The sequence below is a fragment of the Pelodiscus sinensis genome, chromosome 6, assembly GCF_049634645.1.
Source record: "Pelodiscus sinensis isolate JC-2024 chromosome 6, ASM4963464v1, whole genome shotgun sequence".
Taxonomy (NCBI): Eukaryota; Metazoa; Chordata; order Testudines; family Trionychidae; genus Pelodiscus; species Pelodiscus sinensis.
In genome coordinates, this window is record NC_134716.1 from 79,022,120 (window position 1) to 79,047,001 (window position 24,882).

The window sequence follows — 24,882 nt, forward strand, 5'->3', positions numbered from 1 at the left end:
ACTTCTAGATGGGTCTGAAGTATCAGAGGGGTAGCCGTGTTAGTCTGAATCTGCAAAAGCGACGAGGAGTCCTGTGGCACCTTATAGACTTACCTTATAGACCTTATAAGACTTATAGACTTACCTTATAGACCTTATAGACCTACACTTCAGTTAGTCTATAAGGTGCCACAGGACTCCTCGTCGCTTTTGTAGATGGGTCTGGTTATACAACTTTTAAAAGCTGACCTGCAGTTTTCCAAAACATAAAAAAGTGACCTTCATCCATTGAACCCATAGGAGAAATATTTCCAAGACTATTATCAGATAGTCCAGAGGTAGGGATCTGATTTACACTAGCTCTGATTTCTGAGGCTTAAATGAGAAAAAGAATTAAAATACATGCATGGGGCTGAGTGAGACCAGTTTCTGTCATCTGATGCCTTAGTTCTCACTTTAAATTAAAAGAAGTTATATAGGTCATTAATGTCTGTAAGAATCAACTGCTTCCAGAAGACAACAGAAGGAGAAAAAAGAGGTTCTCTGCCCAAATGGTGGTTGAAGACAACAGGCACTCCAATGGTGTTACTACTCCAATAGCAAGTGTGAGCCATGTATTCCCTCATTATCGCCTACAGACAAGACAGGTTGAACCTCTCCAGTCCAGCACACTCTGGTCCAGCAACATCCATGGCCTGGCCTGATTTTAGTTAGCCAGATGTCCACTTATCATGGGTGTAGCCAAGTTTCTTGCGATCTGATAAAGTTCGTTTACAGCCACCAGTTCTAGCTCCCAATGTTCTGTGCTATTATTTACCTCTAATTTACTCCTAATTGTCTTCTAAAGAGCCCAGTAAGCAATAGAAGTGTTGGCAATGCTGCTAAATGATATTGACCTCCCATGGTTTGGCAAATTTTCTGCTTCGGCACCAGTCAGGTCCTGAGGATGCCTGATTAGAGAGGTTCAACCTATACTGGGGAATACAAGGAGCGTGCCCGTATCTCATTACAAACACACTGGTGTAAGAATGCTGAGAACAAATCTTGGTGGCATTCTCTTTGCTCAGGGATGGCTGGGTGTCAAGTTATTGGCTTTTGTTGTGCACATACTGTAGGGGAAGGGATAGGAGGGAAAGACCTATCTGTGCCCTCTGCACAGATCACCGGCACCCCATATGTATGTCCCAACAGCAATGGGGAAATCCTTTGTGTCTTGAGATATCTGAAGAAAGAGCCAACCTTACTTCATTGTATCCCTGGTCCCTTCTTTCATCAAAACACAACTTGTTCATGCTGCTCCCCAATTGTGTCTTTTCTACATACTATTCCCTTAGTACAGAAGGAGAGGTAAATCTCAGAAGCAAGAGATAATGCTGAAAAGGAGCTCATTTAATTCCTCCCCTTCATATGGAAACCCCAGGAGTATGATGGGAAAATGATGAAACATAGAGCAGATGCGCTCAGGCTCTGCTTCTCATCAGTGGGATTTGGGAAATAAGAGTTCACTAAGGCACAAGTCCTGGCTTCCACTGGGACTGGTCAAATTTGGCTGCTGTTTGCACTCATCTTATCACCTCTAAGCAACCAAACAGAAAGAATTGACCCTTATAGATTTCCTCTAAGGAGCATTAAAAGTTGCTAATGAAACTAATCAAACATATTTAAGTTGCAGCGTATTCCCTCAAAATGACTTCCACCTTGTGCTTGGGGGCACTAAGTCTCACACTTAGCGGGGGCGGGGGGTTACTGCCATCCCCTCACAAGCTGCTTAATTATGCTGTCTGGAAGCTCCAAGTTTTCCCAACCAAAACATAAGGACTGCACTTTTTCCACACTTTCAAGAAAGAAACAGAAAACTTGTTTGGCAGGCACATAGCTGACGTAGCCCCCATCACCAAAGCAAAGAAGAATCAACTTTTCCTCTTTAAAAGAATGCCAAGAAGTTAAACATGATCAGTAATGTTTTGATAGCTGGAGTCAATGCTGAGAGGTAACTCAGCAAAATTATTAAGGCAAGCCCAGGGCCTGGAGCAGAAGTGGAAGGAAAACTACATCTGACCATGCCGTGCAACAGCAAGGGCGAAATGGAAACCATGACAACACTTTGATTACAGACAATAATGCAACGTGTATTATTCTTGGACCCTTTCTCAGGTCAAGTCTCAGGTTGATTCCCTACTCTCAACAGTCCGAGCACTGAAAGAATCTCCAGGATTTTCCTGTTATAAGTATTTGCATTGCTTAGTTTAAAAAAGCCCCTGGCCAAAATTTATTTTTTATTCCTGTCAAATACAACAAGCTAGATGGGGAAGCCAAGCTTTTTGTTGCAGACAAAGGCTGATTCACTACCACTGCTGTGCCAATAAGCTTCGGGTCTGGAGGCTTATCAGGTGGATTTGTAAGAAGTTCCATTCCTTTGAAGCATAATTCACTTATTTATCCTCACCAGAAGTCTCCCTGAGTCAGGAGAGCGAGCGAGTGATTTTCATGAGCCATATGCTTTAAAAGCAAGTATGAAAATAAAGGTGGGCCAGCTCCACAGCCAGAGTCCTCATACTGCATGGACTCAGTAGGCCAAAGCCTCTCATGGAAGGCATTGGGTGTGGAAAGTGTATCTCAGCCCCAGCCTTTGGAACCTATGATACCAGCAACCATGCCCTCTCCAGCACTGAAGGAGAACTAGAAATGCTAAGGGCAACCTCAGGTTTCATTCTTTAAATTTCTGTCCTTTTCCCCTGTGCAGCCCTGTCACAGTTTTTGGGTAACTGCACCTCTAATCTCCCTTCACGATCTGCTCAAGGAATTCCCTTTTGGGTCTCAAAGATCTAGCTGTCGGCTCTCTGCCAAGAAACTTGTGAGCCTCTCTCTTCTCACTAGCGGTTTAGACTCACAACTTCCTTGCCCTTCACTGTGTTTATCCCAGTAGCCAGTCTGACTACTCTGCAGCCCCTGTGCTTTGCTGCTTCTCCAAAGGCTATGCCAGCAGTTACCAGTAACCAAACAGCTTTTCCAAAGCAAAGTACATGATTTTAGGATAAAAAATCTACAGGGAAAGCATATCAAACAATAAAAGTGTCTAATGTATTATTTAAGATTACCTGCGCCTTCTCCCACCCTCACTCCCAGGCAGTCCCGGCAGGCTCCAAGCCTTCCACCAGGTGCCTTTCCCCTCCCACTGGACAAAGGCCTCTCTGTCCATTCAAACAGGCTCTTTACACAGGCTCTTCTGGGGCTCTTGAACCCAGCAAGAATCAGTGTATACAAACCCTCTGATGGGGTGGTAAGATGGATGGGGAACTAGGTGATAAGCATTTCTGGAGCTGTTAACAAGTCCAAGAGACTACTGTAATTACCCACCACTGTTTTTAGTTTCCAGAGGTGCTGCATAACCTTCCCTCAAGGTGCTGACTATAGTCCCTAGACCACTTAGGGTTGCCAGATACTTCCACAAAAAATACCAAACATGGTGGGGGTGGGAAGGGAAGGGGGACCAAAGTTGTTGAGTAAAAAACACCAGCACAAAAAAGTCTCTTTAAATCCCCCCACTCTCCCAGCCAGACGCAACAGGGGAAGAATGTCCCAAGTGGCCTTCCGTCCAAGAAAAACAGAAAATACTGGACATTTTACATGTCCAATATTTTCTGGGGGTTTTTACCAGACAGAGGCCGCAAATATCAGACACCTGGCAACCCTAAGATACCAATAACCTGTACAGAGAGCATTCATGCAGTGAATACTAGTCTCAAGATATACCTGAATTTGCCTTATCTGTCACACTCCCTTCTGGGGTCATTTCTGCTCTACCAAGAGTAGTAGAGCTCCTTATTCTGCCCTCCTCCAGGGCTTAGGACCAATGGGCTGTTTGTGTTCACTGCCTTTACCTAGTATCTGGGTGCATCACCTAATAGGCAGCTCAACGATCCCTAGGACATTACTATATCTACAAGAAATCAAGGGCCAACTGATAAAGATAAAAAGTTATTTTATCCCTTGAAGGAACAGGAGTAAATTGCAAGAAGGAAAAGAGAGCTGGTAAAGGAAGCTGGGATATTAAATAAAGAAGTAACCAGCCAATCCCACAGCAATAAACAGTAAATATCAACTAATTAGGTAAAAACAACCAAAATGCTCCCAAGTTTCCCCACATGCCTTGGGTGCTTGGTGAACAGGTGCTCACTGTAAAGAGCTAGTTGCCCTTGTGGGGCACTGGCCTGGCTTACTGGCTGTAGACCAGCTTTCCCAACTCTGGATGCCAACAGCTCTCCCATTCAGGTGGCCATCCATGGATACCATGATTACCATGGCTCCTGGAGCTGGGACAGGGATACCGATGGCTCAATCTCTCCATTATGTAGATGCGGGCTTTGAGTCACTCTTAAGCCTTCTGGCAGAGAGAAACAAAACAACATCCTCCCCTTCTGCTGCAGGAAGAAAATCCTGGGCTGCTTCCCCTCCAGCTGCTATAACTTGATGCCCTGCAGCCAGCTCCCACAAATACTGTCCCTGCCTGGGCTCAGCTCACGTATTGGGCAGTCCCAGCCACGTGTGGCCTCATTAAGATCAGCAGTTGGTTGTCTGATCATGTCAATCGGACTCTGCTACCTCATCTTCCTCACATATATTGTGTCTGTCCAGGCACAGCCCACATGCTTGGGTGATTCCAGCTATGTACAGTTCTTCAGAGCCTGCATACCTGCTCATCAGTGGGGGCTCCTGGTCCAGCTCCCAGTGTCTGTGTGTGTGTCCCTGAAGCAAAGGTTTGGCTGGCAATCTCAGCTGCAGTTCTACTTTTACAGATAGCCTGGAAATCATAAGCCAATCCCTTGTGTGGGATGCCCAATTTCCATTAATATCATTGGGAGTCAGGCAATCAAGTATCTTGTTAACCTTTTGCAAGCTATGAATCCTAATCTACGCACAGTGATGTGATAATGCTAGAGGAGAATTTATTACATTTGGAGGACATTTTTCCCACAGGCCTGCCCCCAAATGCTAAGGTGAGTTGCAGCTCATTATATTCTGCAGTAGCAGCTGTGACCCAGCATTATTGTTTTATTAGTTCTTATTTGTTGATAGGGCCAAGTGAATTTTAAACCCTCCATAGGCTTTTCAGACAAATCACTTTCATGTATGTATTCAGGATGAGGGTTAGGGTCTGATCCAAAGCTAGGGTAGCCAACTTTCTAATGGGGTTACCAGGTGGATTAAAAAAAATACCGGACACACTTGATCTCAGATGTGGAGGGGAGGGGAAACCGGCCGGGAGGGGAGTAGGGCTGGGAGGAGGGGAAACCAGCTGGAGGGAAGCAGGGCTGGCAGGGAGGGTGTCGGGGGGAGCGGGGCTGGTCGAGAGAGATTGGGGGGGGAGGGGAGGGATCAGGAGAATCATCTGGCAGGAAGCAGGGCTGCCTGGGAGGGGGTTGGGGGAAGCAGGGGGAGAGAATCAGCCAGCAGGGAGCGGTACTAACCTGGGTGCACACAGATCCCAGGGCACTGCCCGTCCCACGCACGGTCCCAGCGAAGCACGAGCAAGTCCGGCCTTGGGGATTCCCTCCTGCCCAGGCCCTGCCCCCCTCCCTTGCATAGTTACATACTGCCAGGCTGGTAGACACACTGACACAGCGTGAGTGTGTCTACCAGCCAGGCAGTTCGCAACTACGTACTGATACTCCTCATAATAATAAACTTACCTAATTAGAAAATACCAGACAAATATGTCCGGTATTTTCTCAATTTGTTTCCCAGACAGACTCCTCAAATACTGGACTGTCTGGTTCAAAACCAGACACCTGGCAACCCTACTTTCTAATATTTAAAAAATGGACATTCCAACAGGAGTGCCAGAACCTTTCCTGTCACCCCCACCCTCCTCCTATCTCCTCTTCTCAAAGCCCCAAGCAAGGCCTCCCCCTCCTTCCACTTGAGGCCCCACCCCTGCAGACCCACCTTTTCTCCCAAGACCCCACAGTCCCATCCTCTCCTTCCCCCACTCCAGGTCCAATTACTTGCTGCTTTTCTTTCTCATCCACACATCCCTCTCTCCAGGTTGGAAGAGACTCGCCTATGGAGCTGGGTCTGAGGCACCCTTCTATCTGTGTAGAGACTGGTGCAGGTGATGACCCCATATCTCCCCATCTCCTTTGCCCATAGCAAGTGGACTTTGGGTGTCTGATCAATAGTACTGACCAGTCACTGTCAAGTTCCTTTTCTGACTGGACTTTCTGATCCAAAACTAGACACCTGGCAACCCCCCTATCCTACAGAAATCAATAGAAAAACTTTCATTGACTCAGTCAGACTTTGGAGGAAGCTTTGAATCCTCCAAAAATACCCCAAACATGAGGATTTATTCTGTAAGGATATTCCTTTTTATTCTTACATACATTTCAACAACAACAATTGTTGAGAGTGACTGGCAAATGTTGAAAGTCCATCCAGTCTTCTATTGTTTTCCTATACTAGTTGGGAAAAAAGGAGTGTCATGGGGAAGGGGCTTTTTGAATCTTCTCAATTTCCACCCCAAAAATACTTTTCTAGCACAATTCCTTGTTTGCATCTTATACATACATGGCTTCTAACTTGAAAGTTCCAGGGCTTTGCCCATTGGACCACACACACACAGCCCTCCACTTCATCCATGGGACTTCACTTAGGCCTTATCTGTACTTCCCAGAGGATTGATGTGTCAGGATTCAATTTAGCAGGTCTAATAAAGCCCTGATAAATCGAATGCTAAGGGCACCTCTGTTGACCACAGTACTTCTTGTAGTGGAGAGGAGTTAGGGAAGTCAATGGGAGAGTTTCTCCTGTTGACCTCCCACTGTGGGACCTCCCCAGAAAATCGATGTAAGGTACATCGACTCCAGCTACGTAATTATCGTAGCTAGAATTGCATATCTAACATCGATTTTCTCGCTAATGTAGATCTGGTGTTACCTACCAGCCCTGTGATCTTGGGGAGCCAGGGAGTGACATTCATGGAAAACCATCCCCCCCCTTCCCCTAGGCCTCGGCTAGAATCAGACAAAGCAATGAAAAGGCCAGGGAAGACACACCTAAACTAATTAAGGAAACACCCCAGCCTCATTTGCATTGGAAATAGAACTCATTAGCATACAGAATAGAGACCAGATCTTCCAAGGCAGGAACTGCAGTGAATTATGGGATACCGAATGCAGAGAAGCACTGCCTGATGGGAAATCTCTGCTCCAGATGCTAATGAACCCAGGCCTGCTCACACCCAAATTAGTCATTATCAGACCAATTCTAGTAACGATCCTATTGACATCCAAAATACTGAAATGGCCTAGCTGCATTGTGAGCTCGTTCAAGGAACATCATCCATAACCAGGGGTGATCAGTCTCTATTGTCTCGCCTCTTTCTCTTTGAACTATTGTCTTGTCCCTATAAAAACTCCTACCTTTGCCCAAGCAAAACTGTTCTGATACCTGGATTTAAACTGCATCAGTTTCTTTGAGACTTCTTCATCTCCTGTCTGATCATGCTGGGGGCTCTGTTCTGCTTGTTTCCTGCTCTCTGGACCCCCGGCTACCATCATCATCTGGGAACCCTGATCAGTGCAAGCTCCATAGAGTGGTGAGGTCTCTCTCTCTCTCTCCCATCAACAACCTCTCTAAGCATAGCCTCCTGACCCTGCTCTATGTAAACTGTTATATGGTTACCTAACATTTGTGATCAGTTTCAATTTAGATTTAATATTGTAACTGTTTGATATCTATTCACTACTCAGAAATAAATAACTTTCATTATTAAGCTAGTTGCTTCTCTCTCTCTCTTTCTTTCTCTTTTGCTCACTCTTCCTCAAAGGGGGTATGTCTACACTACCCCGCTAGTTCGAACTAGCGGGGTAATGTATGCATACCGAACTTGCTAATGAAGCCCGGGATTTGAATTTCCCGGGCTTCATTAGCATAAAGCCGGCGCCGCCATTTTTAAAAGCCGGCTAGTGCGAACCCTGTGCCGCGCGGCTACACGCAGCACGGGCTAGATAGTTCGAACTACGTAGCCATTCCGAACTCCTCGTTCCATGAGGAGTACAGATAGTTCGGAATGGCTACGTAGTTCGAACTATCTAGCCCATGCCGCGTGTAGCCGCGCGGCACGGGGTTCGCACTAGCCGGCTTTTAAAAATGGCGGCGCCGGCTTTATGCTAATGAAGCCCAGGAAATTCAAATCCCGGGCTTCATTAGCAAGTTCGGTATGCATACATTACCCTGCTAGTTCGAACTAGCGGGGTAGTGTAGACATACCCTGGGGTGTTGTTTTGGCTTCCCCATTCGCTCTGCATCAATGCTTCTTGTACCAAGCTAAAGATCCCTGTAGTTCCCAAAGTCCTGTGGGGTTTGCTCATCATGTGGTTTACCATTGAATAATTGTGGTGTGAAAGTGGGGATAGGGAAGTGCTGAACCTGGGGGCGTATGAGGATGGCAGCTTAAAGTGCTGTTTAATCCAGCCCATTGAGTCCAAAGGCACATGAGGGTGCAGTGTGGCATTGCTGCTAAACCCAGCCAGCTGAATCCAGGGACATATGAGGGGGTCAGCTTGTGAGTGCTGATTACCCAGTCCTCTCAGACATGCTCTGTTAGTGGGTGTGAGTGTCTGTGTGTGTTGCTAAGGTGGTAAGAACCCCATCCTGAGGAACCTAGTTCCTGCAGGAGAGCTCCAGTGGGAGGGGGAATTGGCAGCAGGGTGAATTCAGCTCCATATGAGAGCACAAGTAAGCACAAACAGCACACTGATAGAATTATTAACCTTCCCCCAGTCCCATAAGAATAACTCCAATAAATGAGCGTACCCCAGAGTATTGGGCAAATCTGGTAACACTGGCCTTAGGCGCCACTGGCACAACTCTAATCTCAAATTCATTCTTACCAGAGAGCAGAATTGAAAGACATATTTTTAGCCATTCATTTCTAATCAATAGATATTGTAATATTACTGGTGGGAAACTTGTTTCAGATAGAAATGAAATTAAGCAGAGAGCGAGGTTACTGAATCCCCTCAATTAACAGCCCACCTTTGAGACCTTTAACTATAAGCACTGATTTACTGTGTTCAAAACCTTGCATAATGAGGTGAAATGAACTACAAAAAAATTTAAATAAAACTATTATAAGCCACGATGCCAAGGCCTAGTTAGTTTAAAGAAAAACTGTTTCCAATCTCTTTTTTAATCATTATAGTGCTGAAATTTTAAATCGACATAACAGGTCACCATTAGGGTTGCCAGGTGTCTCGTATTGACCCGGACAGTCCGGTAAAAAAATCCAGAAAATACCAGACACTTAAAATGTGCAGTATTTTCTGATTTTTCCCAGCCAGGAGGCGAAAATATCATGACACCTGGCAACCCTACTACACACTTGGCAACTGGACCCAGCCCCCGGCCGCTGACACCTCTTGCCCCCCACCCTCCTGCTTAACTGATTCCACAGGGAAGCTGAGTTCTGGCTTGAACAAGAACACAAAATGACCGCCGGCAAAAAGCCTAAAGACCAAGGGGAAGCAATGCCTTCCCTGGGTCTTAGTGCTCTACCGTTCCTATCCCTACTCTGACTCTGCATGCATTGAAAGGGCCATGTGGTTTTAATGCTGTTTTATTTTTTATTTTTTAAGGGTTTTTTTTTTTTTTTGCTTAATCACTCTCTCTTTTTTTTTTTTTTTGCTCAACAACTTTGGTCTCCCCTTCCCTCCTCCCGCAGCAGAATTTTTTTTTCCCTGGTGGTTTTTTTCCCCCCCGGGGGTGTGTGCGGTATTTTTGGTTAAACCATCTGGCAACCTTAGTCCCCATGTTTTTTAAGAAAATTCAACATATTTTACTCATAATTGTGCACATCCTTTAATCTCTATTGCTTTCCTCTGAACAAGAAAATGGTAAGACATAACCTAGATGACTGGTTTTAATTTAGGTTAATTATTTGTATTGCACAAATTCATGTCTCATGCAATGTAATTTTATAAAGCCAGAAAAGAAGGAAGAAAGCTGAAATGCTTCTAGCTGATACACATCTTTGTCTGTAACTAACCATATAAATAATGTGAATTTAGTACATATTTAAACTAAAGTCAACTGCTAATATTACCATGCTCTTTATAGGACCATCTGGTCTAATGTTGTCTCCGATACAAAGCCAATATACGTAGGGTCCCAACTATTGCTCATTCACATGATAAGCATCTTCATTATGGGCTAAATTCTGATATCCTTATTAATGTCAAGCAGGCCCTTACTCTATGGCTGTGTCTACATAGGCACCCTTTTCTGGAAAAGGGATGCTAATGAGACCAGTCGGAATTGGAAATGCCGCGGGGGATTTAAATATCCCCTGCGGCATTTGCATGAACATGGATGCCGCTTTTTTCCGGCTCGGGGCTTTGCCGGAGAAAAGCGCCAGTCTAGACGGGATCTTTCAGAAAATAAAGCCTTTTCCAGAAGATCCCTTATTCCTCTTAAAATATTTAAATCCCCCGCAGCATTTTCAATTCCGACTGGTCTCATTAGCATCCCTTTTCCGGAAAAGGGTGCCAATGTAGACACAGCCTATGAGTAGTCCCACTGGTTTCAATAATGCTACTCATAGAGTTGTAATGTCTATGACATAGACAGCTGGACCACTAATCTTCACTGAGCCTGAGTCGGGAGCAGGACTCAGGGCTAGTACCAAGTCAAGAAATGGGCATCCAAGTCAAGGCACGTCAGGTTCAAAGGCAAGAGTCAGTGGCCAGATGGGACAAAAGATGAGATGTGAGGCAGCAGCATGCCAAAGTCCACACTTCGTGGCTCAGACAGCTCTGCTGATCATCTTCCAGGTTTAAACAGCTACTGTTGGATAATCAGAGGCCTACAGGGTTCTGTTGAACTGAACTCTTCAGGCAGTACTTCCTGCAAAGCCTAGCCCTCCAGTAATTGCTGGGTGTTGCTTCTCCTTGGGCTCATCCTTTGGGGTGGGCCATCAGAGCAATCACCCAGAAAAGTCTGCCAAAGGGACTGCAGTGAGCAGTATTTCGATTCTCACCTGACCTGTCCAGAGAGCAGCTGGGCTGATGGGAGCGACAGGCAGGCAGTCAGCAGTGCTGGGAGGGGAAAATGGGCAGACAGAAGCTGCAGAGGGCAGCTAGACAACCAGCTGGAGCTGGGACGCCCCTCCTCCCCCTGCTCCACATGTGCAGCTGTTGCCGATCCTGTCCCTCTCTGTCCTCCCCAGAGCCACCCCTGCCCATTCTGGATTGGGAATACCCTCCTATCTGCTGTAGCAGGGTGGGGAGAGACTGATGGTGGAGTGACCCTCTTCTGGACCTCTCCCAAGCTGGAGAGATAGGGGGAGGGTAGATCTGTGTATCTTGCTGCCTTTGGTGGCTTGTGTCAGAACACAAACCCTCAGACTCCTGACCTTGAGTGATCTCTTAAAGAGACAGTGCATTCATATGCTCAGGCATGAACAGATTCTTTCCCTCTCCCCGCAATACACTGTAGGGCTCCCTACACTCAGGTCATTTTCCCACCGTGGCTATGCTGAGGGCATCAGCAGCTGTGCTTTTCTCCCTTTCCTTGTGCACTCCCTGAGCTGCTTGGAGCAAAGGAGCAGCAGTTCCACGTGGGAATGAGCAGCAGTTCTTTGTTCATCCAGGTGGATCAGTTTCCCCACATGGGTGTAGAAGGGAGATGCAGGGGTTAGAGTGCAGGAGGGTAGGAGTGAAGGGCACAGTGCAGGGCTTAGGGGCACAGGAGGGAATTGCAGGGGTAGGAATGAAGGGGGCTCAGTGCTGGGGTTAGGGGCACAAGAGGGAGGTGTGGGGAGTAGAAATTAAGGGAGCTCAGTGCAGGGGTTGGAACACAGGAAGAAGTGAGGGTATTAGGGAGCAAAGGGGGCATAGTGCAGGGACATGCAGGGTTTGGGGAAAAGGGAGGGTGGGGAGACTAAGGAGTCTATGAGGGACGCGGGCACCAGGGCCATGTGGGCCAGTGGCACCTGAATGCAAATTCATCCAGGGTAAATTTGCCCTGCTTCGCCTAGTTCAGAGGTGGGGAACCTGCAGCCCTTGGCTTGCCTGGATCCTACCCCCAAGGGTCGGGGTTCCCACTCCATGGCATTGGGGTGCCTGTGCTGGCATTTCAGCTCCTCTGCTATCCCACCATGGGGCTGGAGCACACAAAATCTACTAGCCTAGCAGTCAGCAGCCCCCAGCCTAAAAAAGGTTCCCCGCTCCTGTCCTAGTTTCTCAGTGGAAACATAAAAGTATCAGTCATCTAAGACCCTACTGCCCCAGGTCATGACATATGAAAAAGTAAGGCACTATTCAGTATGAAAATAGATCTGGCCCTTTATCAACATCTTGAATAATACCTGGATGTTCTTGGTTCCAAAACATAATTAAGGTGGAAAATATCTTGTATGAGCCAAGTTCTGTGAGGTGCAGGCTTCCCTTCATTCCATTTATTTTTAACATAGCTTGAAGGGGCTCAGCACCTCACAACAGAAGCTCAGACAGCCTGTTGCAGAACCAGGCACTAAATGAAAAGGAAAAGAAGTAATACATGGCTTCAAATCCTAAAAGCCCATTTCCATAGAATTCATGTTATTTATGCAACAAACAAAATAATGTTGTTTTCTTCAATATTTCCTCTCCACATACATTATTTGTGTCTGCAGTTTAGCAAATTCTCTATTCTCCATGGACAAATCTGGTTCCAGACATTTATTCTCTTTTGTACTATGTAATTTCTTGAATTGGCACTAGCTAGCACTCTTCTTGGCAATCTCAGCATAGAGATTGTCACCAGGTGGATGCCTCCTGAACACCACCACTTGGCCAACAACCCTCTGCCTTGGTTTCCCCCTTTAAGAATATTTTGTTATGACCCACAGACCCTTTTGCCCATTCACATCCCTTCTGAACTTCTGATTTATTAAATTAACAAACATTCAAAGTAAAGTTTTCCAGGCCTTCCTCAAGTCCAGTCCACTATATCCCTATCAGGTCACTCCCATGCTGTTCCTGGCTGTAATCTCACTCTGAAAGTCCCAGATTCTTCTGCTGGAGCCTCCTCTCACCCATCACCCTCAATAACCTACTCAGTTCTCTGTGAGAACTCTCACTCTGTCATTTCTTGCTGTTCTTCATAGGAGAATCAGATGATCCCTGCTTGGATGTGCCTCCTTAGAAATCAGGCCTGGCCTCTCATCCATGAATTGCCAAGCCACATTGTTGTAGAGACCAAGAATTTGAACAGGTCACAGAGCCTGGGCTACTATCTCACTCCTAGCAGTGGTCTCTCCAGAGTAGAATAACGGCCTTTTGACATTGCTGCTCTGCTCTGCGATGTGGCTAAAGTGAGGACTTTAGGGTGGACTTCTCACAAGCGTTCTGTATTGGCCTAACTCTGCTCCCACTGAAATCAATGATAAAACACCCACTGATGTGAAGGGAAGCAGTGTTACTCCAACAATGAACACTGATGAAAATCCCATCCTTAATATGCTACCCCCAATCGAGCACCATTTTTTTTTTAATTTCAGAAAAACCACACTACCGCCCTGTGTATTTCATCTTTGCCTTTCAACAGAGTATGCACTACACTCACATTAGTGATTCTTATTTAAAGCAGCAACAATAATACGGTTTTTTATCACCAGGAATGGACTGTGATATTACGAATAGGTAATGTAAGAAATAAAAGCAGGGGAATCATTTCAATAGTTCTCTTTTGAGTACTATTTTGGACCTGATCTATACCTCCTGCAGTAAGGGCAAAACTCCTCTTGACTGCAGTGGGACCAGAGTCTTTATCCAGATGTTCAGAACAGAAAGGAAATGTTGGACAATAACTCAAATATAAAATAAAAAAAATCAAAGCCTTACAATGTATCGTTTAATTCTTATTCCTCAATTTAAATATTTGAAGATACAGCTGGTTCAATGCTTGCTTCACTGACTTTGTCAGAGCTATGATAATTTATCCCAGCTGAGGAACATGTCCATGAAACATAATTGCTAGCTCTGGTAATGCATTAAGATGGAACAGTGAAAGCCTAGTTGAATGAAACTCTGCTCAGCAAGTGAAAGTCTCATACTTTTTCAGTGCATTGACATATGACAGCTGTATGTCTGGTTACTGTAGACTTCTGGCATGGAGGATAAAAGTCACAGCACAAAGCCTGAGTAAGAATGTAAACGGAGGTGGAGGGAAGGAAGGGGAGAATCCACCTATATCTTAAATGATTTTTTGTGTCAGTTAGTATACTGTCTAAGCATGGCTGTATCTAGAAACTGCCCTCCCCCATCCCATTAGAGAAGTGCATGGTAGTGAACTATGCTAACTATAACTGTTACGCTAGCCATAGGCTGTAAGGGCAAACAGAGATCACAATGTGATATGGGAATCTGTGATCACTGGACCCTCACATCTTATGCCCCTCTCTCAAATCCTTGCTGTTTTGATCTTTATAGGAGTGGCACAGAATCTAATTTTGCTATAGAAAGGTTTTAAAAAAAGTCCCTTGGTTTCAAAGTCCCTTGGTTCCATCATTTCCCATCCTCCACACAACAGACCCACAATTGTTGTACTGTATTTGGAGGCCTTCCACAGACAAATTTCATATGAATTGAAATTATATGACTGTTCTGGAATCAGTTACATGCTGCAAGTCTCACCAAGATATGTTATGCTATGAAAACCTTTTCTTTCCAATATTAAGCATGCATGGTCATTTAATATCTACCCAATTCTAAAGTCACAGATAGGTAAGCATCTTAACTATAGACTTTTGGAACCATAATATAGTCAGTAAGTAAACTATATGCATCTTTAGTTCTATGCAATGTATCCAAGCATTAGAAACATTTCTTGAAGTAGCTTGCTTTATTTAAGATTCTAAAAATTGTGAGGACATGTTCCAGTGGCAGTTTTACATTAAGGACTAACTATAGCCACTCCAAACCTGAATTTGTGAACCACCACCTCCACAGTCTCCTTTAATTAAGGCCCTCCATGCCACAAACTATAGTTCATTTCATCCAGCCATTCTTTTTCATATGCACGACTAGGATGTATTTTATACAAAAGTTCTTATTCTACTGTCTTGCCGTGTTAGATTCTGCAATTATTTTAGCTTTCTAATCACAACATACTTTTGGGGCTATCTTACCTTCCAGGTGATCCACATAGCAGTATACATCATAAGTTTCATTGGGAAGACGGAATCCATATGTTCTGACTCCTTCCTTTCCCATTTTATCTCCATAGCAGCCAACTCTGGGTTGCCTGATTGGATACCTGGAATATAATACATTAATATTTCTTATTACAGTAAGATAACATTTTAGTGCATTTTAAGTATAAAAAGATCAGGCCTATTATTTTTGTGAATATTGTCAAGAGACAATTTGAACAGCTCACCTGACAGTTTGGTCAGACAACCAGCCAGCATCGCATTGCTCAAATCCATCTTCATATGCAGCTTTCAGCTGATCAGGGTTTGCTATGACAGCACCATTGTCCAGACAAGCCTTCTGAGCATGCTGAAAATTCAGGGTGTACCGACTGCTTGCAGCACGATAGTGAAATACGACACCTACAAAGACAACAAACATAGTGTAATGTCACAAGGGGCACCATATTGGCTATATTCATTATATGGAACCATTATTCTGGTACAACAATAATAAAAAAAGAATAAGATGACTCCCTCCTTGCACAATAATAATAGCATACTATTACAAGATATTCAGTAGTAAGTATGATTGTGTCTCCCTCTAGTGACAGCTGCTAATGACTAGATAACAGTCTATTGCTATCCAGAGGTTGGAGAAATTCTTTTAGTACAAATGGTAAAAACCTATGATTTTGGTGAAGAAGGTCCCTGGTTTGATCTCTCTATGGTGTTTGTTCCTGCAGGCCAGATTAGTTACAAATAAAATAATACAATTTATAAACATCTGAAGATATTCTATACAATTATATTTTCTTTTATGTACTAAAATACTGCAAGCTACATAAAGCTTTCTTGCATTCGAGGATTTCTGATTGTGGTAACTGGAAGAACTTAGAAATTAAAAAATAAAACTTCAGCGCATTAAAACAAGTTTAGTTTTCATTAGGAGCCAACTCTATTCTCAATACAAGTGTAAATCCAACTGACAACTGCAACAGCAGCTGGATATGCATATCTAAGAGCAGAACTGACGGATGTATTGCCTCAGAAGCATCTGGTACTAGTCACTGTCAAAAGACAAGCTGCAAGGCTAAAAAGACCAATGATCTGGCCTACTGTGGCCATTCCTATGTTCCTAACATTCAGTGGGCAGAAGGCTTTTTGCTTTTTTTTTTTTTTTACTGTCCAAAATCATTCGTTCCCGATTGCTATGCCTTTAAAGTTAAAAAACAATGGATGATGCTGCATGATGCTCTTTTGACAAAATCCTAGGGATATCAATGTGTAGTTGCCTATATACAATTAACCGATAAGCCTAGGCTCATCAGCTAATCTTGTTGACTACATGCATTAAAAGCCGGATCCCCCCAGCACTGGCTCTGAGGTGCCACCTGCTCCCCTCCCCACCCCCACATACGAAGCAGACCCTGACTGTGGGGTGGGGGGTCTGAGCTCCCTGCAGACATAGGCTGCTCTGTCCCCCATGGAGCAGCTTCTGTCTGCAGGAAGCTCGGATCCCTGTGGACAGGTGCTGCTGCCACCCCACGCTGCTGCCTTTGTATCAGAGGCAGCAGCACAGAGTGGCAGGCAGCTGGATTGAACAGGGGGCTGGTTTTTAAACTGGCTCTCCTAGTGGATAGGCCCCCACCTGGAACCCTGTGCTGCTGCTTCTGGTAGAGAGGCAGCAGTGCAGGTTGGTAAGGGGCTCCCCAGCAGTGGGGCCAGAACTGATTGACTGCCTGCCCCACTCCCGGGGACTATCAAATAGGTGTGTAACTGATAAGATTCCATGTGGTTACACAACTATTCAATTACCCAATATCTAACATCCCTAAAAAATACTACATATTAGCATATCACTAATCACTGAAGTATCCATTGCACTTTACTCAGCATTATGAATTAGCAAATAAATCTCTGCATTAAATAAAAAAGCAAAGTGAATAAATTACACAGTGTACTTTTTCTTCTATTTTGACAATTTAATTTTATTATAATATTTCATTATGTGCTCTAATATATTATGAAGACATGATGAAGCCTTCATAATATGAGACTTCACTACAGATCTCTGCCATTAAAACTTTGCTGAGAAGAGGGAAAAGACCATTATTTTCTGTATGAACTCAAAAGAGGACAAATTAGAAAAGTGCAGATTAAAGTAGTTCCATTATTATTAGAAATTACTCTGCCCACAAGACCAAAGCCAGATCTGGTGTAATTTCAATGACTTCTCTGGAATTAGTTGCCTTAATAAAAGGTCTGAATGTGACTCATAGATTATATGCATTCATAGATTCATAGACTTTAAGGCTATAAGGGACCACTGTGATCATCTTGTCCGACTTCCAGCACATTGCATACCACAGAACCTCACCCACCCATTCCTGTAATAGACCCATAGCCTCTCGCTGATCCTCAAATCATTACTAAGGCTGTGAGTTTATCACAGAGCTCATGGTCTCCGTGACCTCTGTGACTACTGCAGTGGCCAGTGTGATTGGCCCAGGAGCTACCTGAGCCACTTGAACAGACCTTGTACCAGCTGCACCAGCTGTTGCTGAAACAGTCCTGGACCACTTTGCTCCCTTCCCCCAACAGCAGCAGAAGTTTGGATATGAGAGAGGGGTCAGTGCTGGAGCGTGAGGCAAGAGAGGGGTAGAGGACTCTTGGCAGTGTTTAGCTCAGGGGCAGGGATTTCCCTACACCCTCCCATAGGAGTGTATACCCCCCCTGAATTTCCTCAATACCCCCTCTCCCAGTTTTGTGAACTAGTTACATGCCAATTTAGTGATTGTTTGGAAATTTGAATTGAAATTGAAACATTAAAAGCATATACAGTGTATGATAAGATATGTGTATCTGAAAAAGTATAATAGATTTGATGAAAAGTATGAACATAGATTAGCTTCCTTATACAACTGTTGTTTTTTATGACAATGTCAGTGCATTCATTTTGGCGATGTTGGCCAACCTAATAATTTCAGATTATGATTGGTAAGCAAATTCAAAATGAGCTGTCCCTGACAGCTAGTGATGAGCTGGGGGGAAAGGCTTCAGGACCAGATTGTATTTACCTAATCTACCGAGGTATCCAGCAAACAGAGCTGTGTTGCCCAAGTGATAGATTTTGGCTGGGGTTAGGTTACAAATCATTTGACTGGGGGGAGGGAGGAATGAAATGTTGTTATACTTATTGTATGAGTAAAGGGCAGTAGAACTGTACTTAACCTGTACTGATTGAAAGCATCAAGAGAGAGGGTGGGGACAGGTGTTTTGCTTGATGGTCTGTCTGTCTGAGTCACAAGTACTATTTGCCCTGCTCCTCTCCACTGTTTAAAGACAAAGCTGATTAGGCTCTTTTGTTTTGTTAAGTGACCATTACAGCTGAAATAACTGATAATCAGGTCTAAGTGCTTAGTCCTGCTGTGGGGACAGTGTTCCTGTGGGGACAGTATTTTTGTGTAAGAGACAGCCCAGACTGCACTGGCAGTGAGGTTCCCCCACTGAGAGCTCAGCTGAAATCACTGAGAGCTGGGTAGAACCTCAAGAGACCAACTCGCAGAGGTCACAGTGGCAGGTGGCAGCAGAAGGTGACGGTGCAGGGCCATTGGCAACAGAGCAATGGAGTGAACGGTGGCACAATGAACAACAGTGGCCAGAGCGAACACTGAGCAGCTGGAGGAACAAGCAAGGTGCCTTCTTGCCCCCCACCTGGGAAGTGTACTAACGTGAAAGCACCTCTGAACTCTGAGTCTCCACTGACCAACGACAACACCGGTGAGTGGGGTGAGGTGGAGGGAAAAATGAGAGGCACGTTAAATAAACATTTGTTTGTTGGACTATATTTTAGTGACTTTGCTCCAGAATGCTAGATTTGTGACTGGGAATGGAAACTTATATAAATGTTTCCTACTAGGCCAAGATTTTTAAAATGCATTATTTGCCAAGGTTGTTATCTCACTTCGTTGCTATCTTGAGAGCTCATTATGTTGGGGAGTTTCTGTACTAAACATTTTTATTATTATAATTAATTTTACATAAGAATGGTCATACTCGGTCAGACCAGTGGTCCATATAGCCCGGTATCCTGTCTTCTGACAGTGGTCAAGGCCAGGTGCTTCAGAGGGAATGAACAGAACAGGTAGTCAAGTGATCCATTCCCCTATTGCCCATTCCCAGCTTCTGGCAATGGGCTAGGGACACTCAGAGCATGGTATTGCATCCCTCCCCATCCTGGCTAATAGCCACTGATGGACCTATTCTCCAGGAATTTATCTAGTTCTTTTTTTTTTAATCCTGTTATCGTTTCGGTCTTCACAGCATCTCCTGTGAAGTACTTCCTTTTGTTTTTTTAAAACCTGCTGACTATTAATTTCATTGGGTGACTGCTAGTTCTTGTGTTATGTGAAGGATTAAATAACATTTCCTTATTCACTTTCTTCACACTAGTCAAGATTTTATAGACTCCCTATGATAATCCCCCCCTTAGTCGTCTCTTTTCTAAGCTGAAAATTCCCAGTCATTTTAATCTCTCCTCCTGTTTCATACCCCTAATCATTTTAGTTGCCAATCTCTGTACCTTTTCCAATTCTAATATATCTTTTTTGGGATGGGGTGACCAGATCTGCACACAGTATTCAAGGTGTGCACGTACCATGGATTTATATAGAGGCAGTATGATATTTTCTGTTATGTGTTTTGGTGTATTTTGCATTATCCTTATATTAAATGTGCATTATCCTAACAAAACATTTAATTTATTCATATCTCTTTTATACGTTGCAGGTCAAAGTGAAAATTAAAAGACAAAAAACAATACAACAATTTTTCCACTCCATTCCATCTACGTGAAAAGGCAGCAAAACACCAGGCCTCTGGACTGCATCAACATGCAGAACACCTTATAAGCCCACTTTCAAAGCCAATGTTAGAAGTACTTAATGAGTCTGCTAAGAATGCTGGAAACATAACACAGCTCATGCAAACAAACATGGCTGTGGCATCATACTTTCTATTTAAGCAAGAGATACCACACACTAAAAACTGGAGGCCAATGTTAAGTGCGTTGTCACTTATTCATCCTGAAGTTGAACACTAGTTGCAAGCAAGACCAGGAAATGCTCACTATCTTCCTGCAAGAAACTCAACTGACTGGCTAGAAGCATGCAGTGCAACAGTGAAAGACTCAACAGTTGAAAAACTGAAGAACTATCTCACCACATTCAAAAAATTTGCATACATGGCTGATGAATGCACCGATGCAAATGGGCATCAAGTATTAAGTCATTGTGTATGTTATCTTGATGTCAGTGGTAGGCCAGTAGATGCACTTCTAGATGTTCAAGTTATAGAAAACACATTGGCTGCATCTGTGACAACCCACATCTTAGAAGAGTTAAATGCTTGTCAATTGGACCCCAAACAGATGGTTGCTTGTGCATTTGATGGAGCTGCAAACATCTCTGGAAGACATGGTGGAGTACAAGCTTTGCTCCGAGAAAAGTGTAACCCTAATCTCTCCTATACATACTGCAGAGGCCATCTACTCCAACTAGCACTAGTACGAGTTGCAGAATCTTAAGACATTAAAAAAGCTATAAATTCAATGTCTTCGTTATATTCTTTTTTCAGCAAGAGTCCAAAAAGACTGAATATCTTGGAATATATAGACGATATACTGGGACTGAAGTTCAAAGTAGTCCAACCTGGGAAAACCTGCTGCCTTTCTCATGAGCGATCCTTGGCTGTTGTCTTAAAATTAATCCAGCCGTTATTACTAGTTTTGGAAAGTATCTACCAAGATGGGATGGATCTAAGTAGTGAGGCTGGTGGATTACTTTTGCTACTACATTCAGAGAAGACTATTGCCATTCTCTCTCTCGTAAATCTACTGTTGAAACCACTTGGGTCATTAAACAATGCCATCCAGGCATCTGCTACAAAAGTAGTAGATCTTTGTCCAGCAATAGAAGCTACATTTGGCTCAGAGAGCTATCCATTGAAAAAGTACTGGAAGAAGCAAAGATTTCAGTCCAGAAGTTGACTAATGAAAGCATTTATATTGAATCCTTAAGTGAAGAAGACAAGAAGTGTTTGTTAAGACAACTGAAAAAATACACAGACTTGATTCTTAAAAATCTATAACAGCGTCTTCTAGATTCTACTCAACTTATACGTAGCTTTTACAGATGCCCGTCCTATAAAACACCAACAGTTGAGTGGAGTGAGGCACTACCAGCAATGGGGCTGCCATGTGCTCAGGACAGAATAGAGAATTTGAACACAGAGTAGAATATCATACGATGAATGAATGAAGATTTGACTTCAACTTCTTCTTTATCATCACTAGTAGCTCGACTGGATCTTTGTGCTATGTTTCCTGGGATGAAAGAAGAAGGAATTCATCTCTTGCCACTCCCAGTCACAACAGCTACAGTTGAGAGTTCTTTTTCATCATTGAATAGAATTTTGTGTTCTGAAAGAAGTCGCCTTCTGCCTGATCATGTGAATGAACTAATGAGCATATCAGTTGAAGGAATGGAAGTACCAGACACACGAGAAGCCATTGAAGATGAACGCATTGTATTCGAGAAGTTCATTAACAGATTTGTGCAAAATTAGAACAGGAAACCAAGAAGGATGTAGACGTAGTGCTTCATAGAAGGCTTGAGTAGCCAACTTTAATTTGTGTGATTTTAAAACATGAGTTATATCTAATGAAATGGTCATGAAACATTTTTCAGTTTTTACTATGGTGCCATATAGCCCACCTTCACCCTCACGGTCTCACCCCTCACTGGCCCTGATACCCCCCCCCCCCTGTAAATTCGAACACCCCCCTAATTTCAATTCCTGGGGAAAATACTGCTCAGGGGGCTTCCTGGAAGCAGCAACATGACCCTCCCTCAGCTCTTAAACAGAAGCGTGGCTAGGTAGATCCACACTCTGCCTCTGCCCATTGGCTCCTCCTCCCTCACAGCTTCCATTGACTGCAGTTCCTGGTCAATGGGAGCTGCAGAAGTGGCGCTTGGGTCAGAGGAGCATAAAGTGCCCACTGGTCACACACCGCCATCTAAGAACTGAAGGTGTCATGCTTCTGGGGAGCTGTTTGGAGCCAGGTAGGGAGTCTGCCAGCCCTGCCAATCCCCCCACTTAGCTCAAGTGGAGGGCCTGGAGCTGCTACCCCCAGAGCACCTGCAGTGCTGGGAACCACTCTCCTTTTTGAGCATCCAAGTTTAGTCAGGGGTACATAATACAATTCATGGACAGGCCACAGGCTATGAATTTTTGTACACTGTCCATGACTTTTACTATAAATACCTGTGACTAAAGTGTAGCCTTAATCATCATTTAAAGACTTCAATTTATAGATAATCCACTATTTACTGCTTGTTCAAACCAGCAACTCCCATGCCACATGCTGCAGAGAAAGGCAAAAACCCTCAGGGTCTCCACCAATCTGACCAAGAGGAAAATCTTTTCCCAACCCCAAATATGGCGGCAATTAATTAGACCCTGACCAAGATGCACCTGTGAAAGAAATCTCTGTCGTAACTCAGAGCCCTCCCCATCTTGTGTCCCATCTCTGACTGTTAGGGATTTTTGCTACAGGTCATCACCAATGGCCTACATGCTGCTCTAGGCAGTCCCATCATACCATGACCTCGATAAATGTACCAAATTCAGTTTTGAAGCCAGTTAGGTTTTTTGCCCCATTTCTCTCCTTGAAAGGTTATTCCAGGATTTCACTACTCTATAGTATAGTAGACTTGCTGCTATTACTATTTACTATTCTTGGATGAAGACTATTTGGGCTCCCTGATTTGGTTACATTAAGATGTTTGAGTTTGATTCAGATGTGGTAATTTCTATTTCCATATCCTCATTTCTATTACCCACCCTGCCACTAGCCCTAAGATCCTCATTACCCTTATTAATACAAGAGGCAAAGTATTTGTTTAGGTGTTTGGCTGTACCTAGATTATTTTTAATCTTCACTTCCTCCTCAGTGCTTAGGAGGTCTCACTCCTTTTATTTTCTTTTTTATTTATATGGCTACTAGAAGATTTACCCAGCATTGCTCGAGTCTTTAACTCATTTGAATCATTGTTCCGGGGTAGGATTGGAGATGAGAGGTTCATTATGCTGGTTACCCTGGGGAGAGAGGATAACAGGCCCTCTCTCCTTGAAGTAGCTTGGGGCAAGGTAAGAAGCACCTCTCCATGGCCACTGAAGTTACAGCGGTCACAGCCAGGGGAGGGATGCATGTGAGGACCGACAGACACAGACAAACTCTGTGAAATATATAGTAGATAGCTGTCCCTTTCTACACCCCTACTCCCTGCTGGCCCAATGGGGTTATATCTGTTCTAGTCTACATCTCTGACCCCTTGCTGTCCCCCCGTGGTCATTCTGCAATATAACTCCCTCCTACCAGACCCCTCCCTTTCCCCTTTATGAGAAACAATCAAATGCCATGCACATCCCATGATCCTGGCATAACCAAACTCTGACTTTTTTTTAAAGTTAGGATAAAAGGACGCTGCATACCAAATGTGGTGGTCCTAGCTCTTACTGCTTAGGATGAGTTCTTGAGCAAATGAACTCACAGACACACAGACAAATGCACATTTCTAAAATATTTAGTAAGAAGAAGAAGAACAAACCTTTTACTGCTGGTTTTAAGTTTCCTTTGCAAGGTTCAATTCTGCCTGGCTTTTGGCATTTAGAGGTAGCTTTTCTCATTGATCCTTCTCATTCTTTGTAGACTTTCTGCTAGTTTTGAAAAAACCTGTTTGAGATGCTTGTTTACCCAATTTGGTCTGCAAGCCTTCACTATGATTCCCCCCACCTCTTTTCTTGCAACGAAGGCTTCAGGATTGCAATTTTGATATAAATTCCAAGCTTCCTTCACATTCAGTTCAGTCTGTTCCCTTAATTAATTCCCTTAATGTTTCTTAAAGTTTCCTCTTTTGAAATCAAAGACCACAGTTGCAGACCTGTTTTTGTTTATCCCTCCATTCCATTTAAACTGAATGAGCTTATTTCTCTTCCCTGGTCATGTTTTACTAAGGAAGTTTTCCAGTTGAAATAAAAAAATCTTGTGTAAAACACCCTAATCCTTTCTACACCAATTAAGTCAATGACACAAACAGAGAACAGGATCAGGTCTGCATTCCAGCAGTGTACCATGCACCATGGAAACAATGGAAATACTCCAAATTTCTTCAGGTCTGGCCAAGCCATGTTTGACGCTGGACCAAAGTAGGACAAGACACCGACACAACTCCTGCTGGGAGGGAGCTAAAATGACACAGAGCCGTGCCAGCTGTACTAGCTTTATGTCCCCCAAGAATTCCCTTAACTGGGAGAATTTACTGCTGTCCACCTGGGGCAGGTTTATAGGCCATTTGTGCTGCCTGAGCTGCCCACACTGGTGCTTTCACCTTGTGGATCATTTCAGTGAATGGTCTCTAACCACAGTCCCAAGCCTCCCAACATGCCCACTCCCAGAGTGGCATGCAGAAGAATACTGTGAAGCTCTGTCTTGAGACACCCAAACAAGCATGGGGTGGTGTAACATGGTGCTGTTAGCAGCTATAAACTGAGATCTTTGGCAGCAAGCACCCTGCTAAAGCAGATGCAACATAGACAGTTTGGATTTGAAGGAGGTAGAAGCCATGTTCCCTCTAATTTTTCCCATATGTGAGCAGAATGAATTTTAC

At 43.9% G+C, this 24,882-nt stretch overlaps 1 protein-coding gene across 2 annotated transcripts in view; it reads right to left on the minus strand.

Annotated features, from left to right (window-relative positions):
* VCAN (versican) overlaps positions 1-24,882 on the minus strand; it is a 158,352-nt gene that overhangs the window by 86,277 nt on the left and 47,193 nt on the right. For both annotated transcript variants that reach the window (XM_075932193.1, XM_075932194.1), the window contains exons 4-5: positions 15,400-15,574; positions 15,149-15,276 (exon numbers count right to left, since the gene is read on the minus strand). In XM_075932193.1, coding sequence (XP_075788308.1) covers positions 15,149-15,276; positions 15,400-15,574 — 303 coding nt within the window. The remainder of the gene's footprint in view (positions 1-15,148; positions 15,277-15,399; positions 15,575-24,882) is intronic.